This window comes from Aotus nancymaae, unplaced genomic scaffold (assembly GCF_030222135.1).
Source record: "Aotus nancymaae isolate 86718 unplaced genomic scaffold, 86718_ANA_hifiasm-v0.15.2.pri h1tg000059l, whole genome shotgun sequence".
Classification (NCBI taxonomy): Eukaryota; Metazoa; Chordata; class Mammalia; order Primates; family Aotidae; genus Aotus; species Aotus nancymaae.
In genome coordinates, this window is record NW_026988473.1 from 1,763,699 (window position 1) to 1,790,972 (window position 27,274).

Consider the following 27,274-nt stretch of genomic DNA (forward strand, 5'->3'; position numbering starts at 1 on the left):
ACTCGGGTCTTTTTAAAAATTGTATTTATTTATTTTTTATTTTATTTTATTTTATTTTTGATAAAGAGTCTTGCTCCGTCGCCAGGCGCCAGGCTGGAGTGCAGTGGCGCAGTCTCGGCTCACTGCAACCTCCACCTCCCGGGTTCAAGCAATTCTCCTGCCGCAGCCTCCTGAGTAGCTGGGACTACAGGCATGTGCCACCACGCCCAGCTAATTTTTTTTGTATTTTTAGTAGAGACGGGGTTTCACCGTGTTGGCCAGGCTGGTCTCAAACTTGACCTCAGGTGATCCACCTGTCTCGGCCTCCCAAAGTTCTAGGCTTATAGGTGTGAGCCACCGAGCCACGCCAAAAATTACATTTATTGTGTTATAAACATAATGCAAGCTTAAAGCACAAAACAGCAAACAGGTTTCCACCACTTTTGGAAAGGGAACTTAGATTGCCTGACTTAAGGCTGGGCACAGTGGCTCATGCCTGTAATCCCAGCTCTTTGAGAAGGCAAAGTGGGCAGATATCGAAATCAGCCTGGCCAACATGGCAAAACCCCATCTCTACTAAAAATACAAAAATTAGCCGGGCGTGGTGATGCATGCCTGTAATCCTAGCTACTTGAGAGGCAGAGGCAGGAGAATCACTTGAATCCAGGAGGCAGAGTCTGCAGTGAGCTGAGATTATGCCACTGCACTCCAGCCTGAGCAATGAGAGACGTGTGTTCTCAAAAAAAGAAAAAAAAAAGATTGCCTGACTTAAAATATAGGCTATGAGGACATAGGGAATGCACTCTGAGGGTCCCAGGGGATCATCTCCAGTAGAGGGACAGTCACTAGGTTGTTGCCAGGGTATACTACAGCAGCGCCAGGAGGGATTCATGTGTCCCAATGGCCTCAGATTTAGATGTATCTGAATAAAGATAATCAGATTAGCACAGAGATATGTTGTCAGGCCTGAAAGATGTTTGTCACACCAAACCACATAAGGTGCTCTACAAACCATTATTATTATGATTATTATTGACAGTATGTCACTCTGTCACCCAGGCTGGAGTACAGTGGCTCAATCATCTCTCACTGCAGCCTCAATGGGGGTGATCCTCCTGCCTCAGCCTCCCCAGTAGCTTGGACCACAGGCAGGAACCACTATGCTTGGTTCCATTATTATTTTAAATTAATCCCTGTATTACCTTAAGAATAGCAAAACTATCTTGAATGGAACTTTTGCATGTGTGTTAAAAGCATTGATTTGTTCAATTTTAAGTATTTCAAATATGCCTCAGTTTTGGTAACCCTGTCGAGATGTTTCTTCATTTTTTTGAGACAGAATCTCCCTCTGTCACCCAGGCTGGTGTGCAGTGGCCCTATCTTGGCTCACTGCAACCTCTGCCTCCCAGGTTCAAGAGATTTTCCTGCCTCAGCCTCCTGAGTAGCTGGGATTACAGGCACTTGCCATCATGCCTGGCTGATTGTTGTAGTTTTAGTAAAGATGAGGTTTCACCATGTTGGGCAGGCTGGTCTCGAACTCCTGACCTAGTGATCTGTCCGCCTCAGCCTTCCAAGGTGCTGGGATTACAGGCATGAGCCAATGTACCCGACTCTTTTTTTTTGGAGTTGGGGAGGTGGGGACAGAATTTCATTCTTGTTGCCCAGGCTGGAGTGCAGTGGCAAGATCTTGGCTCATTGCAACCTCTGCTTACCAGGTTCAAGTGATTCTCCTGCCTCAGCCTCCTGAGTAACTGGTGCCCACCACCACACCCAGCTAATTTTTCATATTTTTAGTAGAGACAGGGTTTCACCATGTTGGCCAGGCTGATCATGAACTACTGACCTCAGGTGATCTGCCTGCCTCAGCCTCCCAAAATGCTGGGATTACAGGCGTGAGCCATTGTGCCTGGCCTAGATGTTTCTTAATTTTTGAATATGCCAGGAGCTTCAAAAAACAGAAAAGTCTCCAGGCCCTGGTGGACCTGGCAGAGATCCTACAGGCTTTGCCCTGCCGCTGGCACTTGGGATGAACGAGTGACCACTGCTCTCTGCCAGGCTCTGGGAATCCAGCTAACAATAAGCAGAAAAGCATAGACACCCTTTGTGGGGCCTTGGCTCTGCATCCAGCTCTTTCCTTGCTGGTTTCAGCGAATCTCCCCAACAAACCTGTAGAGTAGGACCTGTTAGGGAATGAGGAAAGTGGCTTAGAGAGGTAGATACTCAGTTCAAGGTCACACAGTGGGTGGCAACATGACCTCTAAATATTTTTTGTTTTTTTTTGTGACAGAGTCTTGCTCTTGTTGCCCAGGCTGGAGTGCAGGGGCGTGATCTCGGCTCACTGCAGCCTCCGCCTCCCTGGTTCAGGTGATTCTCCTTCCTTAGCCTCTCGAGTAACTGGTACTATAAGCATGTACCACCATACCTGGCTAATTTTTGTTTTTTGTTGTTGTTTTTTTTGAGAAGGAGTTTTGCTCTGTCACCAGGCTGGAGTGCAGTGGTGCAATCTTGGCTCACTGCAGCCTCCGCCTCCAGGGTTCAAGCAATTCTTCCGCCTCAGCCTCCCAAGTAGCTGGGATCACAGGCGTGTGCCACTATGCCCGGCTAATTTTTTTGTATTTTTAGTAGAGACAGGGTTTCACCGTGTTGGCCAGGATGGTCTCGATCTCTTGACCTCATGATCTGCCTGCCTCGGCCTCCCAAAGTGCTGGGATAACAGGCATAAGCCACCACGCCCAACCAGATTTTTTTACCCATAATATTACACTCAAAATCCTACAAATGAGGACGGGAGGAGTGCCTACCCCATCCACCAGACACATGGGTATTCTAGGCTTTCTCTGAGCCCTCTGGACCCTGGGCTCTGGCTGCAGGTGCTGAGGCCAAATGTATGGTAGAAGGGTCAGTCCAAGTCAGACCACACTCGGGCTCAGAGACCTCCAGAAAGCTGCTGAACCTACACAGCCTTTTGCTGACAGAGCTTCCTGGGCTGGGGCCACGCTCAACACTCAGGGAAGGCCCAGCTCCATGTCACTCTGCTAGCTGGGACTGCAACCTGATCTTCAGCGTGGAGGACTGCAGCTGGGTGGTCTCTGTGCTCTCATCAATATTTTAAGGCTCAGAACTGGAGTAGGGGTGCTTAGTCCTGGGTGTGACCTGGGCAGGGGTGTGAGCACAGCCTTGCTAGGACTCTGCTTCTCCAGCCTGCGAGGGAACCCCCACTGTGCCAAATGTCTAGTGCTTCCTGGGCCAAAGGTGCTTATGGTGCAGAAGGCCAGGAGGACAAGTTTCCCCTTAATGGGGTCCTGGGTGAACAAGTTTCCCCTTAATGAGGTCCAGTAGGACCCAGATCCTACTGGCTTTAGAGAATGTTTTTACCCCTGGTGAAGCTCCCTTTTCAACCTCTGCCTCCTGGGTTCCAGTGATTCTCTTGCCTCAGCCTCCTGAGTAGCTAGGACTACAGACACGTGCCATCATGCCTGGCTAATTTTTTTTTTTGTATTTTTTTTTAGTAGAGACAGGGTTTTACTGTGTTGGCCGGGCTGGTCTTGAATTCCTGACCTTGTGATCTGCCTGCCTTGGCCTCCCAAAGTTCTGGGATTACAGGCATAAGCCATCATGCCCAGCTGGAAATTTTTTTTTTATCTTATCCTAGAGGAAAAGATTTTGTAATTGGAACAAACTCTCCTTAGGACCAGTGCCTGCCATAGCAAATTTCTCTCAAAGTCCTGTCTACTTGTGCACAGACATTGACATTTTGGTTATCAGAGTGTTTGAATTATCTTTATTTAAAATTTATTTTTATGTTTTTAGACAGCCTCTGTTGCCCAGGCTAGAGAGCCGAGGCATGATCATGGCTCACTGCAGCCTTGAACTCCTCCTGGGTTCAAGGGATCCTCCCACTTCAGCCTCCTAAGTAGCTGGGACTACAGGCACATGCCACTGTGCCTGGCCAATTATTTTATTTTTTGTAGACACAGGGTCTCACTTGGTTGCCCAGGCTAGTCTTGAACTCCTGGCCTCAAGTGAACCTCCCACCTTGGCCTCCCAAAGTGCTGGGATTACAGGCATAAGCCACCGTACCCAGCCCAAATTCTTTTCTTATACGACATTGTCTTCCCAGGCTGTGAATTGCTACAAGTGTCTGCATTATTCATCTCTGAAAACCAACCACTGCAGAGGCAATACCATACAATGCACTGCAGGCAACAAAATGGGTGCTTCTTGTGTCCTCTGCATTTTGTATATATTCTCTCATTCAATCCTTACAATAGACTGGTGCTCTGGGCATAATCCCCATTTTATAGTTGAGGAAACTGAGGCTCAGCCCAAAGTCATAAGTTAATAAGTGCTGAGCCAGGAGCTCACTGATTCATACATTCAGCAAATAGGGTCTCACTCTGTTGCACAGGCTGGAATGCAATGGGTGTCTTGACCTACCAGGCTCAAGCAATCCTCCTGCCTCAGCCTGCCAAGTAGTTGGATAAGTGTGAGCCACCATGCCCTGTTAATTTTTTTTCGTTTTTACTTTTGGAGATGGAGTCTTGCTATGTTGGCCAGGCTGGTCTCAAACTCCTGGCTCAAGTGATCCTCCTGCCTTGGCTTCCCAAAGCGCTGGGATTACAGGCGTGAGCTGCCATGCCTGGCCATGAGGCAACCTCCTACTCCCACAGGGAACGGTAATCCCATAAAAATATCTCAGGGTTTTCATAACAAAACCCAGCAGATGCCAGAAAGAGTTATTTCAAATTATAGAGGGCCACTCCTTACTTTGGTGTCCCCTCCTCCTGGCCAGATTTCTGGCATTCCTTTGAGATTACCAGACTGGCGCCAGGGGACAGTGGGACAAAGGGCTTGCCACCTGGGCAGGCCAATGGCATGGCTCCACTTCCCTGTGAGCTGGTATTTTTAGAGGAAAGTCCTTGGCTCCTTTATCCAAATGGCCTCCCCAGACTGAAGCCCTTGGCTTCTCAGCCTTTCAAACATCCAGTGAGATTCCCACCTTGGCTGGCCTCTGTCCCAGGGGACTTGGTCTCTCCTAGCTCCCTGCAGGTCAACTTCCAGGCTTATTGCCACAGCAGCCCTGTCAAATTTAGTCTCCTTTCATTTTTATTCTTTGTTAAATAAGACCATTCTTCTTGGGGCAAGTTCAGCCAAGTGCACACTCTAAAAGATTTTTGCTTCTGGCAGACTGCGAACTCCCTGCATGGAAGCCATTTCCTGTGCGCCAGGCACTGGATTTCCTAGGCCTCTGGCAGCCCAGGAAACCTTGTTTCAGCTCATGTCCCATAAAATGGGGTCGGTAATTTTTATATTTATCTGTGCCTCACTTCCAGGAAGGACAAAAGCAGCAGGGCAAAGAGCAGTGAGGGACATGGGGCAGTGTGTGGCAAATGGGAGCAGGGGCCCTTGCCCCCCTACCCCGGCAAAGGTGTATTAGTCACGGTCACAAGGCTGTTTCCAGCGGGGGACGGGGAGGAAGGGGACAGCGTCCACAACGCCAGCAGCCCCGTGGCACGGACCTTTGGCCTGTGCTCTGGGCAGTAGCGGCAGCTCAGTGGCGGGGATGATGCTCCTCCCTCGCCGGTCCCTGGGCCTCCCGCCCTGAACTTCTAGGCCCGAGCATTCTCAGCACCACGGACAGGGAAACTGAGGCTGCAGGGGGCGTGCAGAGGGCTGGGTCCGGGTAGCGGGCGTGCAGCCCGGCCCAGCCTGGCGCACCGTGTGGCCTCGAGCGCGTCACCTCTTCCCTCCTTCGGGCCTCGGTTTCTTAGTAATTCCTCAGGCTCAGCGTTTGACGCGCCTTGCACAGCGCTGGGAAATGTTACAAAATCACATCCACTGAGCCCCAGGAGGCGGCGGCTCGCCCAAGGTCACGCGGAGAGGGCTGTAGCCTCCAGACACGTTTCCTGCCTGCCCCTGCCAGGCCCGGCCTCCCATGTCATGGGGCTTCCGAGGGATCCAAGGAAACTTTCAGCTCCCAAAGCCACCCCCGGGGTCCTCCGAGGCTCTGGAGCCTCCCCTGCTCTGCCCAGTCCGGTTCCGTTCCACTCCGGAGCTGCTCTGCCGGCTCCCCCGCGCCTCGCTCCCCTCCCCTCTCCTCCTTCCCTGCGACCAGGGGCGCCCCTTCGACGCCCCGCCCCCTCCGCCCAGGCTCAGCTCCCTGAGGCCGCAGCGCTCCGGGAGGGGGCGGTGCCGCAGCCAATGGGGAGGCGGCGTGGCGAGGGCGGCGGCGGTTGTGATGTGCCGGGCCGGCGGACGGCGGCCAATCAGCGGCGAGCGCGAGGGCGGGCTGTGACGCGGCGGGCGCTCCTCGTGCGGCGGCGGCAGAAGAGCGAGCGCAGCGAAGAGCAGCACGTCCCCGCGCCGGAGCCTCCACAGCCGCCGCAGCAGCCGCAGCCGCCACAGCCGCAGCCGCCCCGCTAGCCCAACTGCCGCGGCCCGCCGTCCCCCGCCCCGCCGGCCGGCCCGTCAGAGAGCCGCTAGCGGCCTCCTGCCTGGCCCCTCAGAGGCGGGCGTTCGGCCGGACCCTGAGCCTCGTCCTCTCGCGCTGCGGGGTCCGCGCCTCGTCGACCGCCTGTCCGGCATGAAAACCAAGTTCTGCACCGGGGGCGAGGCGGAGCCCTCGCCGCTAGGGCTGCTGCTGAGCTGCGGCAGCGGCAGCGCGGCCCCGGCGCCCGGCGTGGGGCAGCAGCGCGACGCCCCCGGCGACCTCGAGTCCAAGCAGCTGGGCGGCCGGCAGCCGCCTCTCGCGCTGCCCCCGCCGCCGCCGCCGCCGCTGCCGCTGCCGCTGCCCCCGCTGCCCCCGCTGCCCCAGCCGCCGGCCGACGAGCAGCCGGAGCCCCGGACGCGGCGCAGGGCCTATCTGTGGTGCAAGGAGTTCCTGCCCGGCGCCTGGCGGGGCCTCCGCGAGGACCAGTTCCACATCAGTGTCATCAGGTCGGTGGCGGCGGGGCGGGGGGCCACGGGCCGGTCAGGTGACGCGGGGCGGGGCCGGGGCCGGGGACCGGGGACCGGGACCACAGCCGGCGAAAGCCCTCCTTTCCCCAGCCCTCTGGAAATCCTGGCGAAGGGGTTTGGCGGCCGCCGCAGGCCGTCCACAGGCAGGCTTTTGTAAAAACGTCGGTTTCAAGAGAAAAGGGGTGTATTCTAGGAGAACAATGCCGTTCTGTCACGAAGTGCTTGCGGTGCCGAAGCTTAAGATAGGTCTAGAAAGTCTCTGCGGTTTAGGGCCTTGAATGAAGGTGGGGTGTTTTGTCTGGCTTTAAAAACAGGATCACTTTTAAAACTTTTTTCTGCTGCTTTCTCGAGTTCGAGATTTGATGTTTTTCCCCTCTGAAAGAGTCATTTGTTAGTGGAGGAGTAGCATTTTCTCATTCCCTAAGAGACTGTTGAGACATCATATAGCTGTGTTAGTAGACAAAGGTGGGAGGCGTGGCTCCTAAGAGTAAGGTAGAAATATTTTTTCCTTTTTTTTTGGACGGAATCTTGCTCTGTCGCCCAGGCTGGAGTGCAGTGGCGCGGTCTCTGCTCACTGTAACCTTCTCCTCCCGGGTTCAGGCGATTCTCCTGCCTCAGCCTCCTGAGTAGCTGGGATTACAGGCACCCACCACCACGCCTGGCTAATTTTTGTATTTTTGGTAGAGACGGGGTTTCACCATATTGGCCAGGCTGGTCTCGAACTCCTGACCTTTTGATCCACCCTCCTCAGACTGCCAAAGTGCTGGGAATACAGGCGTGTGAACAACCGCGCCCGTCCATTTTTTTCCTTTTTTAAAACTTGATAATATTTCATCTTAAATTTGAATTACAGAAGTACGTGTGTAGGTATTCAGACTTAACAGAAAAATATAAATACCCCTTTTTTTCACCACTCTGCTCACAAGAGATAGTCATTCAACGTAGTGTATGCATCCTTTTATTGAGAAGTTTAAGAATGTCTTTCCAGCAGGGCACTGTGACTCAGGCCTGTAATCCCAGCACTTTGGGAGGCCGAGGCATGCAGATCACTTGAGGCCAGGAGTTTGAGACTAGCCTGGCCAACATGGTGAACCCCATCTCTACGAAAAATACAAAAATTAACCTGGAATACATGCCTGTAATCCCAGCTACTCAGGAGGCTGAGGCAGGAGAATTGCTTGAACCCAGGAGGCAGAGGTTGCAGTGAGCAGAGATCTGTGCCATTGCACTCCAGCCTGGGCCACAGAGTGAGACTCTGTCTCAAAAAAACAAAAGCAAAAAACAAAAACAAAACAAAACAAAATACCCAAAAAATGTGTTCCATCATTTTCTGCCAATTTTCTTTGAACTGGCTGACCAAGTTATGTGCAGTATCTAGAAACTTGCTGGCTGGCTGCCAACTGTAATCCCCAAATCCAGTTTTGGTCATTTGATTCCTTTTCTGGGCCCACTGTCTTTCACCAGAGCCGCCAGTGCAGCAAAATTAACTCTGAGCTGCACTTCCTCTTTGTGCTTCAGCCCCTCTGACAGTCATGCTTAAGAGCTGAGTGAGATTTAAAAGGCAGTTGGTAAGGAAACGGAGAAGAGAAAACCGAAGGTGTTTAGATAATCCCTGAATTGCTTAATGACACTTAAAAAATATGCAGCTTTCTCCAAGGTTTACTTTAATCCACTTTTAGTTAGGCCTGAAAATTCTTAACTAGAAGGGCAATTATTCTAGGCCATGTACTTTTCAGTCTGTGAAGTGAAAAACCTAGAGAGTGACTCACCTGAAGTCAGGGGCCGTTTACTGCCTTCAAAGCCTGACTTCCAGGTCTCTGGTGTCCCCCTTTCCTGCACCAGTGCTCTAGCCTGTGGCCTGTGAAAATGTTCGAATACCCTAGATTCAGCCTTAAGACATTTTCTTTTTTTTTTTTTTTTTTTTCATTTTTTTTTTTGAGACGGAGTTTTGCTCTTGTTACCCAGGCTGGAGTGCAATGGCGTGATCTCGGCTCACTGCAACCTCCGCCTCCTGGGTTCAAGCAATTCTCCCGCCTCAGCCTCCCGAGTAGCTGGGACTACAGGCAGGGGCCACCATGCCCAGCTAATTTTTGTATTTTTAGTAGAGACGGGGTTTCACCATGTTGACCAGGATGGTCTCGATCTGTTGACCTCGTGATCCACCCGCCTCGGCCTCGCAAAGTGCTGGGATTATAGGCGTGAGCCACCACGCCTGGCCTAGCCTTAAGACATTTTCATGGCCTTCTCCAGGGAGAGTCACTCATCAATTAAACTTTTGCATTTTGCTCAAACCACTTATTAGGAAAGCACTGAGGATGTCTTGTTTCTTTTCTCCAGGAGTTAGTAGTCTTGGAAAACACAGCTTTCCTTTTGGATTGGATAATCTTTTTACATAATGTGTCAAGAGTACACTATCTCAGTCCTGTGTTCTGGAAGAATTGTGGAAGAGAAATGTAGTTATGGAATAAGTTTAATAAGGAGAAAAAAGGTGATTTAGGACATGAGAAAGTGGGTGATGTCTAGCTTTGAAAAAAGGGCATTTGGAGGTTGGGAGAAGGAAAGGAATTCACTTGGTTGAAATTCAGTGGTTCTTCGTAGGCAGTTGCAGTTATTATGTCTCCAGCTCTCAAATTTTATTGACATTTCCCAATCTGATTCTGGTTTGTGGTTTTGTGTGTGTGTGTGTGTGTGTGTGTGTGTGTGTGTGTATGTATGTTTTTCTGAGACAAGGTCTCACTCTGTTGCACAGGCTGGAATGCAGTGGTGTGATCACAGCTTACTACAGCTTCAACTTCCCAGGCTCTGGTGATCCTCCCACCTTAGCCTCCTGAGTAGCTGGGACTACAGGCACGCACCACCACTCCTGGCTAATTTTTGTAGAGATGGGGTTTCGCCATGTTGCCCAGTCTGGTCTTGAACTCCTGGGCTCAAGCAATCCTGCTTCAGCCTTCCAAAGTGCCAGGATTATAGATGTGAGCCACCACACCTGGCCCCAATCTGTTTCTGGAGCTCCATGTTTCACTGAGTGCCAGTACATCTGCAGGAGTTTATCAGACTTCACCACCTCAACTCAGTGCATTCAACCTATTCCAAATTTAACCGTTTGGCTCCTCCCCACCCAGGAATGTGCTTCTGCTTTCTCTCTGCGTTTGTAACAGCAGCCTGGCTAGAGCCCCAGCATCATTTCTAACTCTGCATTCCCCCAGAAGTCCCTCCTCTGCACGCAGTGGTAACTCATACCTGATGAACTTTTTGTATCTCTTACCTTTTGTCTGCTCCCTTTGCTGTCTTTGCTTAGACACTGTAACAGGAGGTGGTTGTGGATCTTCTTGCCTTTTGTGTGTTCCTCCTAATTCATTCTATATCCTGTTGCTATGGATTTTTCAAATATTGGAAAATAAAATCCAAACTTGTTTGCATGGTCTAAACTTGAGTCCTGGCCTATTTTTTTATTTTATTTATTTATTTTTTGAGATGGAGTCTTGCTCTGTCACCTAGGCTGGAATGCAGTGGTGCAATCTCAGCTCACTGCAACCACCACCTGCTAGGTTCAAGCGATTCTCCTGCCTCAGCCTCCTGAGTAGCTGGGATTACAGGTTCGTAGCACCATGCCCAGCTAATTTTTGTATTTTTAGTAGAGATGGGGTTTCACCATGTTGGTCAGGCTAGTCTTGAACTCCTGACCTCAAGTGATCTGCCTGCCTCGGCCTCCCAAAGTGCTGGTATCACAGACTTGAGCCTCACGCCCTGCCTGGCCTAACTTTTTAGACTGGTTCTTTTTGTTGTTACTGTTTTAAAATCACTCCTTCCCCCGAACCACAGCAACTAACACTGAGCTAGTTACACTGAACCCTACATTTTCTGAATGAGCTTTGTGTTTTCAGTTACCAGACCTTTCTTTGCCCCTACCCTCTGCTTGGCAGCCTTTCCCCTGGTGTCTCCTTTTAAAATTCCTCCTTCAAGTCTTAGAAAGAATCAGACGTAATGAGTTTCTTTCCCATCTATGTCTCCTTCTTAGCACTTTGGGCCTTATTAATTATCACAAACCTTAATAGTTTGTGTGTATTTATTCATTCCATTCTCTTGTTAGATTGAATTCCTAGAGGGCATTTCATATTCAACTTTGTATCTCTAGCACTTGAATAGTACTTGAGATACAGGCACTGGATAAGTGTAGAAATTACATATAAGAACAGAAATAATTTTCAGTTTCATTTCTCAAGATAAAATTTTATTTACACTTTGTTTTTACTGGAAAGTTTGGTTCCTTGGGTGGCTGGCTTGCTGGTTTTCTTTTTCTTTCTTCCTTTTTAAACTAATACACTTAATTTTTTTTTTTGAGATGGAGTCTTAACTCTGTTGTTCAGGCTGGAGTGCAGTGGCATGATCTTGGCTCACTGCAACCTCCACCTCCTAAGTTCAAGCGATTCTCCTGCCTTAGCCTTCCAAGTAGCTGGGACTACAGGCATGTGCCACCACACCTGGCTAATTTTTTATGTTTTTAGTAGAGATGGGGTTTCACCATACTGTTCAGGCTGGTCTCAAACTCCTAACCTCATGATCCGCCCGCTAGGTCTCCCAAAATGCTGGGGTTACAGGTGTGAGCCACTGCATCCAGCCCAATACACTTAATTTTTTAGAGCAGTTTGTGTTTGTTTGTTTAGAGATGGGGGATCTCACTGTGTAACCCAGGCTGGTCTTGAACTCCTGGGCTCAAGTGATCCTTCTTCCTCAGCCTCCGGAGTAGGTGGGATTACAGGTGTGTGCCACTGGGCCCAGTTTTAGAGCACTTTTAGGTTCACAGCAAAATTGAGCAGAAAGTCCGGAGAGTTCCCATATAATTCCATGCCTGCACACAGGCACAGCCTTTCCCTTTCTCAATATCCCTCACTGAGAATAGTACATTTGTTACAACTGAGAAACCTACATTGACATATTATCACTCAGTGTTCATAGTGTATTACAGCCTATTCTTGGTGTTGTACATTGTGTGGTTTTTGGCCACCATATAATGACATGTATCCACCATTGTACAGATGCTGCTTATGATGAGGTTACTTACAACAGGGTTATGCCCTGATAAACCATCATAAATTGAAATGCATTTAATATTGAATCTACTGAACAGCATAGCTTAGCCTAGCCTGCTTTTAATTTGCTCAGAACACCTACACATTAACTTTCAGTTGGGCAAAATAACACAAAGTCTGTTTTTATAATAAAGTGTTGAATGTCTTATGTAATTTATTAATTACTGTACTGAAAATGAAAAACAAAATGGTTTTATGTATACTTGAAATACGGGTTCCCCTGACTATATACCACCTTTGCACTATTGTATAGTTGAAAAATCATAAGTTGAACCATCATAAGTTGGAGACCATCTGTAATACCATACAGAATAGTTTCACTGCCCTAAAAATCCTGTATAGTTAATGTCTGTTTATCCGTCTTTTACTCCTAACCCCAGCCAATCACTGATCCTTTTTGCAGTCTCCATAGGTTTGCCTTTTCCAGAATGTCATAGAATTGAAATCATATAGTAAGTAGTCTTTTCAGTTTGACTTTTTTTCACTTGATAGTATGCATTGAATTTCCCTGTGTTCGATCCCTCTCTCTTCTCTCCTCTCTCCTCTCTTTCCTCCTCCTCCTCCTTCTCTTCCCTCCTCTTGTTCCTCCTCCTCTTCCTATTATTCTTCTCGCTTTCTCTTTCTCTTACCCCCTCCTCCTCCTCCTCGTGGTCGTCGTCATCTTCCTCCTCCTCCTCTTCCTCCTCTTCCTCTTCTCTGTCTTCTCTCTCTCTCTCTCTTTCCTCAGAGTCTCACTTTGTCGCCCAGTTTGGAGGATAGTGGTACAATCTCGGGTCACTACAACCTCTACCTCCCGGGTTCAAGCAGTTCTCCTGCCTCACCATCCCAAGTAGCTGGGATTACAGGCATGCAGCACCACACCGGCTAATTTTTTTGTATTTTTAGTAGACACCGGGTTTTACCACATTGGCCAGGTTGCTCTCGAACTCCTGATCTTGTGATCCACTCTCCTCAGCCTCCCAAAGTGCTGGGATTGCAGGGCTGAGCCACCGTGCCTGGCCTCCCTGTGTCTTTTCATGGCTTGATAGCTCACTTCTTTTTAATACTGAGTAATACTCTGTTGTCTGGATATACCACAGTTTATTTATCCATTCACTTACTGAAGGACATCTGGGTTACTTCAAAGTTTTGGCAGTTATGAATAAAGCTGCTCTAAACATTCATGTGCAGGTTTTCACTTCGTTTGGGTACATACTGAGGAGCATGATTGCTGGTCATATGGTGAGAGTTATGTTTAGTTTTGTAACAAACTGCAAACTCTTCCAGAGTGGCTGTACCATTTTGTATTCCTAACAGCAGTGAATGAGATTTCCTGTTATTCCATGTCCTCACTAGTGTTTGGTGGTGTCAGCGTTCTGGAGTTTGGTCGTTCTGATAGGTATATAATGGTATTTCATTTTAATTTGCAACTTTCTATTGACATGATGTTGAAAATCTTTTCAGATGCTTATTTGCTATCTGTATATCTTCTTTGGTGAGATGTCTGTTCATACCTTTATCCTTTTCCTTTTTTTTGTTTTTTGAGACAGATTCTCACTTTGTCGCCCAGGCTGGAGCACAGTGGTATGATCTCAGCTTAGTAGCCAGGATTATAGGTGCCCACCACCATGCCTGGCTAATTTTTGTATTTTTGGTGGAGATGGAGTTTTACCACGTTGGCCAGGCTGGTGTTGAACTCCTGATCTCAGGTGATCCACCTGCCTTGGCCTCCCAGAGTGCTGGGATTACAGGCATGAGCCACTGCAGCCAGCTATATTTTATTTTATTTTATTTTGAGGTGGAGTTTCACTCTTGTTGCCCATGCTGGAGTGCATTGGCGTGATCTCACCTCATTGCAACCTCTGCCTCCTGGGTTCAAGTGATTCTCCTCCCTTAACCTCCTGAGTAGCTGGGATTACAGGCGCCTGCCATCATGCCGAGCTAAGAGACAGTTTCACCATGGTGGCCAGGCTAAACGCGAACTCCTGACCTCAGGTAATGTGCCCATCTTGGCCTCCCAAAGTGCTGAGATTACAGGCATGAGCCACCATGCCTGGCCTCATTTTGTATTTTTAGTAGAGATGGGGTTTCACCATGTTGGCCAGGCTGGTCTCAAACTCCTGACCTCAGGTGATCCACCTGCCTGGGCCTCCAAAGTGCTGGGATTACAGGCGTGAGCCACCGCACCTGGCCTAATTAATGTACCTTTTAATGATTGTTGAAGTTGGATAGTGATATTGAAAATCTTTTCAGATGCTTATAAAGTCCTCTGACTTTATTCTCTTTCATTATTGTGTTGGCTATTCTAGGTCTTTTGCCTCTCCCTATAAACTTTATTTAAAAAAAAATTTTTTTTTGAGACGAAGTCTCATTCTGTTGCCCAGGCTGGAGTGCAGTGGCCTCATCCTGGTTTACTACAACCTCTGCCTCCTGTATTCAAGCAATTCTCCTGCCTCAGCCTCCCGAGTAGCTGGGATTTATAGGCACATGCCACCACACTCAGCTAATTTTGTATTTTTAGTAGAGATGGGATTTTACCATGTTGGCCAGTCTGGTCTCCCAACTCCTGACCTCAAGTGATCTGGGCACCTCGGCCTCCCAAAATGCTGGGATTACAGGCATGAGCCACTGCCAGCCTCCCTCCAAACTTTAGAATCAGTTTGTTGGTATTTACAAAGTAACTTGCTGGGAGTTTCATTGGGATTGCATTAAATCTACACATCAAGTTGGGAAGAACCGACATCCTGACACTATTGAGTCTTCCTACCTGTGAACATGGAATATCTCTCCATTTGTTTAGTTCTTCTTTGATATTTTTCACAGGGTTTTATAGTTTTCCTCAAATAGAGTTTATATACATTTTGTAGATTTATATCTAAGTATTTAATTTTTTAATTAAATTATATAAATGGAAATGTGCTTTTAATTTCACATTCCACTTGTTTGTCACTGGTATATAGGAAACCAGTTGACTTTTATGTATTAACCTTGTATCTGTAGTCCTGTTATATAGTCTCTTATTAGTTCCAGCAATTTTTTTTTTTTGGTCAGTTCTTTCTGATTTTCTACATAGACAATTGTGTCATCTACAAACAAAGTTTTATTTCTTTCTTCCTTCCTAATCTGTATACTTTTTTTTTCTTTGAGACAGAGTCTTACTCTGTTGTCCAGGCTGGAGTTCAGTGGCGTCATCTCAGCTCACTGCAACCTCTGCCTCCCAGGTTCAAGCAGTTCTCTGCCTCAGCCTCCCGAGTAGCTGGGATCACAGGCACTGCCATCATGCCTGTCTAATTTCTGTATTTTTAGTAGAGACAGGGTTTCACTGTCCTGACCTGGCTGGTCTTGAATTCCTGACCTTATGATCCATCTGTCTCGGCCTCCCAAAGTGCTGGGATTACAGGTGTGAGCCATGGTGCCTGGCCCCTAGTCCATATATGTTTAATTTCCTTTTCTTGTCTTATTAGTTAAGACTTCCTATGATGTTGAAAAAAGTGGTGAGAGGGAACATTGTTACCTTATTCCTGTTCTTTGTGGAAAAGCTGTGACTTTCTCATCAAGTGTGATGTTAGCTGTAGATTTTTTTTATAGATGTTCTTTATCAAGTTGAGGAAGTTCCTCTCTATTCTTCATTTTCTGAGAGTTTATTATGTACCATGATTGGGTGTTGGATTTTGTCAGATGCTTTTTCTCCATCTATTGATGTGATCATGTGATTTTTCTTCTTTAGCCTGTTGATGTGGTAGATTATATTAATGGATTTTATTTTTCGAGACAGAGTCTTACTCTGTCACCCAGGCTGGAGTGGAGTGGCATGACCTCAGCTCTCTGCAGCCTCCACTCCCTGGGTTCAAGCAATTCTGGTGCATCAGCCACCCGAGTAGCTGGGATTACAGGTGTGCACCACCACGCCCAGCTAATTTTTGTATTTGTTGTAGAGACAGCATTTCACCATGTTGGCCTGGCTGATCTTGAACTCCTGACCTCAAGTGATCCACCTGCCTCAACCTTCCCAAGTGCTGGGATTGCAGGCATGAGCCACCACATCCAGCCTATTAGTTGATTTTTGAATGTTTAACCTATAGTCCTATGGCGAGGTCTCAGTCTTTTGGTGAGCCTGTGCACCTAGTCTGTGAACTTTACCCATTTTTCTTAGTTTTCCTCCTCCCTTAGGTGGGACAGGATGGCCAGAGGGGGCTGGAATTGTATATTTTCCTTCTTCCAGGAAGGTTAGGCTCTGAGAAAATCCCAACAGGTCAGGTGCTGGTAAAATAATTTCTCCTGATGGCAGACCTTGTTAAGAACACAATGTTCTGGTATATTTAAAAATGGTTCACTTGCCTTTTCCTCTGCTGGAAGCATGAAGGGATTTTTTTTTACCCCCAGTCTTCACTCTAAGGAACTGGTAGAACTCCTAGAGGTAAAACTCAGTATCAAAGGATGGGGCTCTTCAGTAATTGGGTCCCCTTGGAGTTTTCAATTCTCACAGTTGTCCACACTGAGCCTCCAGCCATTCTTTAGTTATAGTTAAGGTTTTCCTACCCTTAAGGCTGATTTGGTGGAGGATTTTGCTCCAGTAAATTGTGATTCTATGTATCTGTCTATCTGTCTGTCCAGTTTGCGGGGGCAGCAGTTTCCCTCTTGACCTCATTTCTTTGAGAGTTGATTTTTCAGTTCACTCAGCTTTTTACATGTTGTTAGGATCAGGTGATGACTCCTAAACTTCTTACATGCTGGACTAGAAACCAGAAGGTTGAGTGGCATTTCTTTTCTTTTTCTTTTTGGAGACACAGTCTTGCTCTGTTGCCCAGGCTAGAGTGCAGTTGTGGGATCATAGCTCACTGCAGCCTGGAACTCCTGGGGTCAAGTGATCATCCCACCTCAACCTCCTCATTAGTTGGGACTATAGGCATGTGCCACTGTGCCCAGCTAGGAGTAGAATTTCAATAATAATAATAATAATAAAAGCACTTCTTCTGCTGTTTATCATATATTGCTTTCAGTGATGTCCACGTTCTTCTTCCTGTTTTCCCCTCCAGTGGAGCCCTGTCAGCCTGTCTAGCCTCTTTCCAGGATCTCTCCATTCTCTGTCAGCTGGCAGCGAGAATCTCCCCATTCTGCTGTGTGATGGGGGCATAGCCCTTATCTTTAGTTTTCCACAATAAGATCGTAATCTCCATGTCTTTTGTAATGTATTTACATATCTTAATGTGCCTAGTACTCTTTTTGTCAAGTATTGACTGGGAGTCAGCCCAGGCTAGAAGGCATGCAAGCAATTTATGAGAAAGTGGGAGGGAGTACTGCTGACCATGCTTGGTGGAAGGGCCTCAGAGGACTGCACTAAGGACAGTGGCTTGAAATTTGTAGGTGGCCTGGGGGATATCTTAGAGGGAAGAGTGACCAAGAAGCTGGGAGACGAGAGAGGAGACTGCTGTAGTGGGGGTTGGGGGAGGATGTACATTTGGGCAGGAGCAATGAGAATGGAAAGGAGGAGAGAATTTGGGAGATAGGAAGAGGACCAGGCCATTGGAAACGAGGAAGATTTTGAGCCTGGGTGAGTGGCAAAAAGGCATTACTGTTAACTGAAGTAGGCAAGTCATGAGGAAGAAATTATTTTGAATAGAGGAAGGAAAAGATGATACGTTGGGCATCAAGGTAGAGAACAAATTGGTGTTCAAATTTTGGGGAAGGGAAAATAGGTAAAAACTGCAGAAAGAATCATGAAAAAAGTAGAATAATAGTGGGGTGATTTTATCCCCCCGATTTGGTAAGGTTTGAACATGTTTTTATTGTTACCATGGTGGTGGTGGTACAGCTGGCATCTTGTGAATAGAGGGCAGGGTTGCTGCTAAACATTGCTGCAGTGCACAGGGCAGACTTGCCCCTCAGCAAAGAATGACCTGGCCCCAGATACGAAGTCAAGGCTGAGCCATACTGGAGTAGAATTCTTAAGACTGAGCTTTACCCTTTCTTCTTTCTGCCATCCTCTTAAAGATTAACCTTTGCTTTGCAATTGGTGCTGATAAGTGAACAGCTCATAAGAGCTCATGCAGTCTTCACAAAAACCTCTGTTAGATACTGCTACGTTATTTTATGGTGTGAAAACAGGCTTGGAGGCCTGCCCACGGTCACACAGCTATTTTGTGCAGAGTCAGCACTCTACCTGGGCTGGACTGTTCTTTTTTTTTTGAGGCAGGGTTTTACTGTGTTGTCCAGGCTGGAATGCAGTGATGTGATCATGGCTCACTGCAGCCTCGACCTCTCAGGCTCAAGCAGTCATCCACCTCAACCTCCCAAGTACATGAGATCACAGGCTCATGCCACCATGCCTAGCCAATTTATTTATTTATTTATTTTTTGAGGCTGACTCTTGCTCTGTGGGCCAGGGTGGAGTACAGTGGCGTGCTCTCAGCTCACTGCAACCTCTGCCTCCCAGGTTCAAGTGATTCTCCTGCCTTAGCCTCCCAAGTAATAGTTGGGACTACAGGCGTGAGCCACCACACCTGGCTAATTTTTTGTATTTTTAGTAGAGATGAGGTTTTACTGTGTTAGCCAGGATGGTCTTGATCTCCTGACCTCGTGATCCGCCTGCCTTGGCCTCCCAAAGTACTGGGATTACAGGCGTGAGCCACCACACCCGGCCCTGCCTGGCTAATTTAAAAAAAAAAAATTTGTAGCGATTGGGTCTTGTTATGTTGCCTATGCTGGTGTCCAGCTGCTGGGCTCAAGCAATCCTTTCAGCTTGACCTCCTGACGTGTTGAGATAGATTATAAGTGTTAGCCGCTGTGCCTGGCCTAGCCTGTTCTTTTAATGGTACCTCCTAGCTTTTCTTGTGTTCAGAGAGCTGGGAGTTAAGACCCTCCTGATTATTCCATATAGATGCTGATGTTTTACCGCAGCACTTTTTTTTTCCACCTGAGCCATAGCTGCAATTTGAATTTTAGATGGTTAGAAGAAATTTTTCAAAAATCTGCTTTTTTTCTTATTTTCCTTGTGCTATAAATTCAGTAGCTGTTTTGGTATTTTGCTGTATTCTCTTTTCCATGTACTCAGCCCTATGGCTTAAAGATCATTTTTCTGCTGAGGCACTCGTTATATTGTGAATTTTTTTTCTTTCTAGTCATTTTGACTTTTAGATGATATTCATGAAACTGCCTGCTGTATTTTCTCCTAGGTCCAGGCCCTCGGCCGTGGAGACTGAACCCTGTATGTGATGGCCTGGGTGCCCTGTGACTTATAGACAGTTTGCAGAGGTTTCAGTGGCTTATTTGCTTTTCAGCAAAATACAGTTGGTTAGGTAACTTCTTATCTTAATTTACTAGGTGGAAATCTTTGTGTTACAGATTGGAGCAAACAGTTCCTCAGGTTTGTCATCTACCTGACCGTTCATTCAGCTGACTTACATACATGAATCCCAAAATATCCCCATTGCTGAAAATGATAGGGGAAAAAACCCAAATAATTAAAAATAGATGTTTGACACTAGAGATGGCATATGTGTGTGTGTGTGTGTGTGTGTGTGTGTGTGTGTGTGTGTATGTATGTATGTTGTTTTTTTTTTGAGATGGAGTCTCACTCTGTTGCCCAGGCTGTAGTGTAGTGGTATGATTTCAGCTCACTTTCAACCTCCGCCTCCTGTGTTCAAGCAATTCTCTTGCCTCAGCCTCCTGAGTAGCTGGGACTATAGGCACCCACCACCATGCCCAGCTAATTTTTGTCTTTTTAGTAGAGATGGGGTTTTACTATGTTGGCCAGGGTAGTCTCGAACTCCTGACCTCAAGTGATCTCTCCACTTCAGCCTCCCAAAATGCTGGAATTACAGGCGTGAGCCACTGTGCCTGGCCTAGAGATGGCATATTTCAAGACCTTGGGCAGCTTACTAAGTTGTATCACTGTAGCATGTAGCATGGATTTTTCTTGGCTTTAGAGTGTTGTAGAATGTAACAGGCATTTAATAACCTCTTTTTTTTTTTGAGACAGTTTCACTCTGGTCACCCAGGCTAGAGTGAAGTGGTGCGATCTCGGCTCAGCACAATATCCACCTCCTAGGTTCAAGCGATTCTCCTGCCTCAGCCTCCCAAGTAGCTGGGATTACAGGTGTGCGCCACCATACCCAGCAAATTTTGTATTTTTATAGAGATGGGGTTTCACCATGTTGGTCAGTTTGGTCTCGAACTCCTGACTTTAGATGAGCTGTCCACCTCAGCCTCCCAAAATGCTGGGATTACAGGTATGAGCCTCTGTGCCTTGCCAGAATTTTATAATTTTATAACCTGTGTATTTGATGTAAGTGCTGAAGCATTGGAGCATTATTCATAATGTTTATAATTTTTTTTTTTTGAGATGGAGTTTTACTCTTGTTGCCCAGACTGGAGTGCAATGCGGGATCTTGGCTTACTGCAACCTCTGCCTCCTGGGTTCAAGCGATTCTCCTGCCTCAGTTTCCCAAGTAGCTGGGATTACAGGCATACACCACCATGCCTGGCTAATTTTGTATTTTTAGTAGAGATAGAGTTTCACCATGTTGGCCAGGATGGTCTCGATATCTTGACCTCGTGATCTGCCCTCTTTGGCCTCCCAAAGTGCTGGAATTAGAGGTGTGAGCCACCATGCCCAGCCATATTTAAGGTTTTTTATATGTAAGATCATTTTGTCTGCAAACAAGGCTAATTTAACTTCATTTCCAATTTGGATGCCTTTTATTTCTTTCTCTTGCCTAGTTGTTCTGGCTATCATTAGAAGCTGAAATGAATCTTTTAATTTTTGATTAGCAATTTATGTAAAATAACCTCTTTATACTGCTTATTATTCCCTTAGTATTCTGTTTTAACGAATCATGAGTTGGTTACTGATGCCTGCACCACTGGGTCTGGAGGGCAGGGGTGAGAATTCCTACCAGCAGGTACTTCCTGCTCTTTTCTGTTTCCTTCCTTTCATTGTGTTGAGTGTGGAATAAGTGTGTTACTGTCACTGTATTTGAGATTTTGCTTGAGTATCTCGTGCATCTCATATATATATATATTAATTAATTAATTAATTAATTGCGAGACAGAGTTTTGCTCTTGTCCCAGGTTGGAGTGCAATGGTGTATTCTCGGCTCACTGCAACCTCTGCCTCCTGGGTTCAAGCAGTTTTCCTGCCTCAGCCTCCCCAGTAGCTGGGATTACAGGCACATGGTACCATATCCGGCTAATTTTTGTATTTTTAGTAGAGACAGGGTTTCACCATGTTGGCCAGACTAGTCTTGAACTCCTTCCCTCAAGTGATCTGCCTGCCTTGACCTCCCAGAGTGCTAGGATTACAGGCATGAGCAACCACGTCTAGCCTATGCCGATCATATTTAATTATGACTTATAAAGCTGGTATGCCAGATGATAAAAAGTTTGTGGTTTTAAAACTTAACAAATCTTTGAGCACTCCTAAGGTTTTACTTGGGAGGATATTTTTGATAAATTATATGATAAATTGGACTGATATTTTTGCTACCATTTCTGGCATTTCTTCCCACCAGATTTTATTGTCCCTAGTCATACTATTTGACTCATTGGTAACTGGCTTTTTTTCTAGTTAAGTTTTCACAGTTTGGGTTATTGGTGCCAATTATGTTGCTTCATTTATTTTGACTGTCACTAAAAAATAATTGACAATTTATTCACTAAGACCTATTGAACAATAGAGGCTTCAGGTAATACAAAACAGATGAAGGGTTTCTGGGTTGTGAGCTTGTTTCTGGCCAAGCTAGTCTGCTTTCCTTCTTTAGCAGTACCGGAGTAAGCTTTGAATCAGGTTACACAATTTAGAACAGTACTTCATCTGTTTGCTTTTGCATTTGACTGAGATTTCCAGAGTATGTGACCGGAAGAAAAACTAGGGCTTTTAACTCTGTTTTAATGCCTGTTCTGTTGCTTGGTAGCCAGAAACTCATGTTGGCTGTGACCAGACACGGCAGGGGGATTCTGATAACCCACACAGTTGAGGCGCCATCCCAAGTTTAGTAGAGAGGTTAAGGCTACTTTTTGTTCCTTTGATCTACACACTGTCAGCCTGCTTCACATCTTGCTTTGGGAAAACAAGAACCTTGGGTTCCCTTTTATTTTTGTTCTTTTTTTTTTTTTTTTTTAACAGAGTCTTGCTCTGTCGCCAGGCACCAGGCTGGAGTGCAGTGGTACAATCTCGGCTCACTGCAACCTCTGCCTCCCGGGTTCAAGCAATTATTCTCCTGCCTCAGCCTCCCGAGTAGGTGGGACTACAGGCGTGTGCCACCATGCCCAGCTAATTTTTGTATTTTTTTAGTAGAGACGGGGATTCACCATGTTGGCCAGGATGATCTCGATCTCTTGACCTCGTGATCCGCCTGCCTCAGCCTCCCAAAGTGCTGGGATTACAGGCGTGAGCCACCACGCCTGGCCTTTATTTTTGTTCTTCTTAACTAAGGTAGACAACCTTCTGAGAAAATAGATCCTGACTCTGCTGTCTTGTTCCTAGACACTCATGATGGTTTTTCATTTTAAGTAACCTTTGAAAAAACTTCTTAAATATATCTTACTTAAATCTGGGGGAAATTGTTTGTGTTAGAAGCACATTCATATTTTTTAATTGGTAAGAAAAAAATGAGATATAGTTCACATACCATACAATTCACCCATTTAAATTATACAATGCAGTGGCTTTTAGTGTAGTCACAGATACTTACAGCTGTTATCAGTCAATTTTAAAATGTTTTCATCTTTCAAAAAGAAACCTTGTTTCCTTTAGCTATCATCCTCTACCCCTGAGTACCCCCTCCCCACCAACTCCTGGCAGCCACTAATGGACTTTATTGATTTCCTTGTTCTGACATTTCATATGAATGGAATCATATAACATGTGGTCTTTTGTGACAGCCTTCTTTCACTGAGCATAATGTTTTGAAGTTTCCTGTTGTAGTATATATCAGTACTTCATTCTTTTTTTATTAAAGCTGTGGTAAAATAAGGGCAAGCACAGTGGCTCATGCCTGAAATCCTAGCACTTTGGGAGGCCGAGGCGAGTGGATCACCTGAAGTCAAGAGTTTGAGACCAGCCTGGACAACATGGCAAAACCCCGTCTCTACCAAAAATACAAAAATTAGCTGGTCATGGTTGCATCTGCCTATGATCCCAGCTACTTGGGAGGCTGAGGCAGGAGGAATCTCTTGAACGTGGGAGGTAGAGGTTGAAATTAGCAGAGATAGCACCACTGTACTCCAGCTGTCTGAAAAAAATAAAAATAAATTAAATAAAACTGTGGTAAAATAAGCAGCATTAAAAATACCATTTACCAATTTTAAAATTTATAGTTTAGTGGCATTAAGTACATTCACATTGTGCTACCATCACCACCATCCGTCTCCAGAATGTTTTCATCTTCCCAAACTGAAACTTTGTACCCATTAAACTTAAACCAACTCCCCATTTCCACCTAGTTACCCTTATTTTAAAAAATTCATAAGGCCGGGCACAGTGGCTCACGCCTGTAATCCCAGCACTTTGGGAGGCCGAGGCGGGTGGATCAGGAGGTCAAGAGATCGAGACCATCCTGGTCAACATGGTGAAACCCCATCTCTACTAAAAATACAAAAAATTAACTGGGCATGGTGATGCGTGCCTGTAATCCCAGCTACTCAGGAGTCTGAGGCAGGAGAATTGCCTGAACCCAGGAGGCGGAGGTTGCGATGAGCCGAGATCGCGCCATTGCACTCCAGCCTGGGTAACAAGAGCAAAACTCCGTCTCAAAAAAAAAAAAAAAAATTCATTAGCTCAGTCAGAATTTGTTTTCAGTTGTAAGCCACTACGTTTGTAGTAATTTGTTATAGCAGTGATAGGACACGAAGACGTTTGTGTCATAGGTTTATAGAGAGTAGTCCTGATAGAAGGCGATTTTGGGGCCGGGCGTGGTGGCTCATGCCTGTAATCCCAGCACTTTGGGAAGCCAAGGCGGGTGGATCATGAGGTAAAGAGATCGAGACCATCCTGGTCAACATGGTGAAACCCTGTCTCTACTAAAAATACAAAAATTAGCTGGGCATGGTGGCGCGCGCCTGTAGTCCCAGCTACTCGGGAGGCTGAGGCAGGAGAATTGCTTGAACCCAGGAGGTGGAGGTTGCAGTAAGCCGAGATTGTGCCATTCCACTCCAGCTTGGGTAACAAGAGTGAAACTCCGTCTCAAAAAAAAAAAAAAAAAAGAAAAAGAAAAAAAAGAAGGCGATTTTGCAGCTCACACAGCTACTATGACATCTTTTTTTTTTTTTTTTTGAGATACGAGTCTCGCCCTGTTGCCCATGTTGGATACAGTGGCGCGATCTTGGCTCACCACAACCTCCACCTCTCAGGTTCAAGCGATTCTCCTGCCTCAGCCTCCCAAGTAGCTGGGATTACAGGTGCATGCCACCATACCGTGCTAATTTTTGTATTTTTAGGAGAGACAGGGTTTCACCATGTTGGCCAGGCTGGTGTCAAACTCTCGATCTCAGGTGATCCACCCTCCTTGGCCTCCCAGAGTGCTGGGATTACAGGCGTGAGCCACCGCGCTCGGCATTCTATGACATCTTTATTTTTTAAAATTTTTTTTTTATTTTTGAGACGGAGTTTCGCGCTTGTTACCCAGGCTGGAGTGCAATGGCGCGATCTCGGCTCACTGCAACCTCCGCCTCCTGGGTTCAGGCAATTCTCCTGCCTCAGCCTCCTGAGTAGCTGGGATTACAGGCACGCACCACCATGCCCAGCTAATTTTTTGTATTTTTTTTTTTTAGTAGAGACGGGGTTTCACCATGTTGACCAGGATGGTCTTGATCTCTTGACCTCATGATCCACCTGCCTCGGCCTCCCAAAGTGATGGGATTACAGGCGTGAGCCACCGCGCCCGGGCCTCTGTGACGTCTTTAATGTGGCACATGGTGCTCTCCAGCTTTGCCTCCTATCTCTGACAACTCTTCGTGGTTAGTTACAAGCAAGAACTCTGAAGCTGTATGCCTGGATTTGATTCCTGGTTTAGCTACTTACTTGGTGTGTGTGATTAGAGTATGGAGATCTCCTGTTTCATTTGAAGGCCCTAGAAAACAGTTAATGTTGCAAGTTTTTGAAAAAACTACTAGTCAAAATCAGTTGACAGATTTTTAGTAACAGTTTCATAGAAGATCTTGGAACTATTAATACATGTCAAATGAAAGAGGAAGGTTTAAATATTACCTCAAGATTTTAATGGGAGGCCGAGGTGGGTGGATCACAAGGTCAAGAGATTGAGACCATCCTGGCCAACATGGTGAAACTCTGTCTCCACTAAAAAATACAAAAATTAGCTGGGTGTGGTGGTGCGCGTACCTATAGTCCCAGCTACTCGGGAGGCTGAGGCAGGAGAATTGCTTGAACCTGGGAGGTGGAGGTTGCAGTGAGCCAAGATCATGCCACTGCATTCCAGCCTGGAGCCTGGCAACAGAGTCTCAAAAAAAAAAAAAAAAAGATTTTAACCTACTAGTTACAGAAATATAATGGAGATTTTGGATTCTAGAAGAATATGAGTTTGCAGGGATGTGGGAAGGGGGTTTCTTTGTTCTCAATTTCAAAAGCTTTTCCCTACCTCTAATCTAGAAAAACAGGGAATTAGTCGATGTTTTTAATGTGACTGGTGGAGTTAATTGAGAGAATAAATTGAGACAAGATAACAGTTGTGTAACCCTGACTTTTCATCCATGTTTATCCAAGAAGAGTGATTTAGCTCACCTTTAATGCAGATACTTACTGTCCTCTTACTTCCGACAGAGGTGGCCTTAGCAACATGCTGTTCCAGTGCTCTCTACCTGACACCACAGCCACTGTTGGCGATGAGCCTCGGAAAGTGCTCCTGCGGCTGTACGGAGCGATTTTGCAGATGGTGAGTTGGTAGGCTACTTTGGGAGGGGGGGAGCCTGTTATTTTAAATCCTCTATCCTGAGATACCTGGAAAGAGATTTTAAACACTTAATGGTGTTACTAAAGATATTTAAGTATATTGCTTTTACTTTAATTGGGCTGCACAACTTGGTTTGCTTTCTAAGTTAATTCCTGTTTTTTTAGTTATTTATTAGTAAACTAGTATGAGTATTTACAGTTTTACATCCAGAGAAGGTACAATGTTGGTTAAATCTTTAATAGTGCTTGATGATTCTTGGTTCTACATATTGATTAAAATTTTCAGCTCAGATTTAGATTGTAGAATTCTAATGTGGAGAAGGTATTGTTTTTATAACATAATCAAAAAGATCTTAGAGGATAGTCCCAATTAACAAAGTATGATCTCAACGAAGCTGAATTTAGTAACTGTTTCTCTGAGATTTCTTTAAAACTTTGAATAGTTTGTTGCAGTCATAATCTTTCTAAATTTTTATATTATGTAAATAATCTAATTCTTAATTAAAGTACCTATTAAATTATCCAGTTATAGGATGTCCCAACTTGTCTGGGTTTATTATTATTATTAATGTCATGAATTTACTATTTCATTGACACCCAAAGAAATGTTTGGTTGATGTATTTCTTTTTTTTATTTTTTTTGAGGCGAAGTTTCGCTCTTGCTGCCCAGGCTGGAATGCAATGGTGCAATCTTGGCTCACTGCAACCTCTGCCTCCTGGGTTCAAGCTATTCTACTGCCTCAGCCTCCCAAGTAGCTGGGATTGCCTATGTCACTATGCCGGCTAATTTTGTATTTTTATTTATTTATTTATTTATTTATTTTTATTTAATTTTTGAGATGGAATCTCACTTTGTTGCCCAGGCTGGTGTGCAGTGGTGCAGTCTTAGCTCACTGCAACCTCTGCCTCCCGGGTTCAAGCGATTCTCCTGCCTCTGCCTCCCGAGTAGCTGGGACTACAAGCACATGCCACCACATCTGGGTAATTTTTTATTTTTAGTTGAGATGGAGTTTCATCATGTTAGTCAGGCTGGTCTCAAACTCCTGACCTCAAGTGATCCACCCACCTTTGCCTCCCAAAGTGCTGGGACAGGCGTGAGGCACTGCGCCTGGCCAAGTTGATGAATTTCTGTGGTAGGATGTCTTTTTTTTTCCTGAGACAGAGTCTGGCTCTGTTGCCTAGGCTGGAATGCAGTGGTGCAATCTTGGCTCAGTGCAACCTCTGCCTCCCAGGTTTAAGCAATTCTCCTGCCTCAGCCTCTCAAGTAGCTGGGATTACAGACATGCCACCACGTCTGGCTAATTTTTGTATTTTTAGTAGAGATGGGGTTTTACCATGTTGGCCAGGCTGATCTCAGACTCCTGAT

At 46.1% G+C, this 27,274-nt stretch overlaps 1 protein-coding gene across 3 annotated transcripts in view; it reads left to right on the forward strand.

The window, feature by feature from the left end:
• The first annotated feature begins 6,487 nt into the window (after positions 1 to 6,487).
• The window catches only part of CHKA (choline kinase alpha), a 68,088-nt gene continuing 47,301 nt past the window's right edge, over positions 6,488 to 27,274 (forward strand). For 2 of the 3 annotated variants that reach the window (XR_010338270.1, XM_064364664.1), the window contains exons 1-2: positions 6,563 to 6,915; positions 25,780 to 25,891. Coding sequence is in view for 2 of the 3 variants with exons in the window: in XM_064364664.1 (XP_064220734.1) it covers positions 6,563 to 6,915; positions 25,780 to 25,891 (465 nt within the window). In the remaining variant the exon portion in view is untranslated. Of the gene's footprint in view, positions 6,916 to 25,779; positions 25,892 to 27,274 lie in introns of all 3 variants that reach the window. The other variant, XM_021669703.2, reaches the window with a different exon arrangement.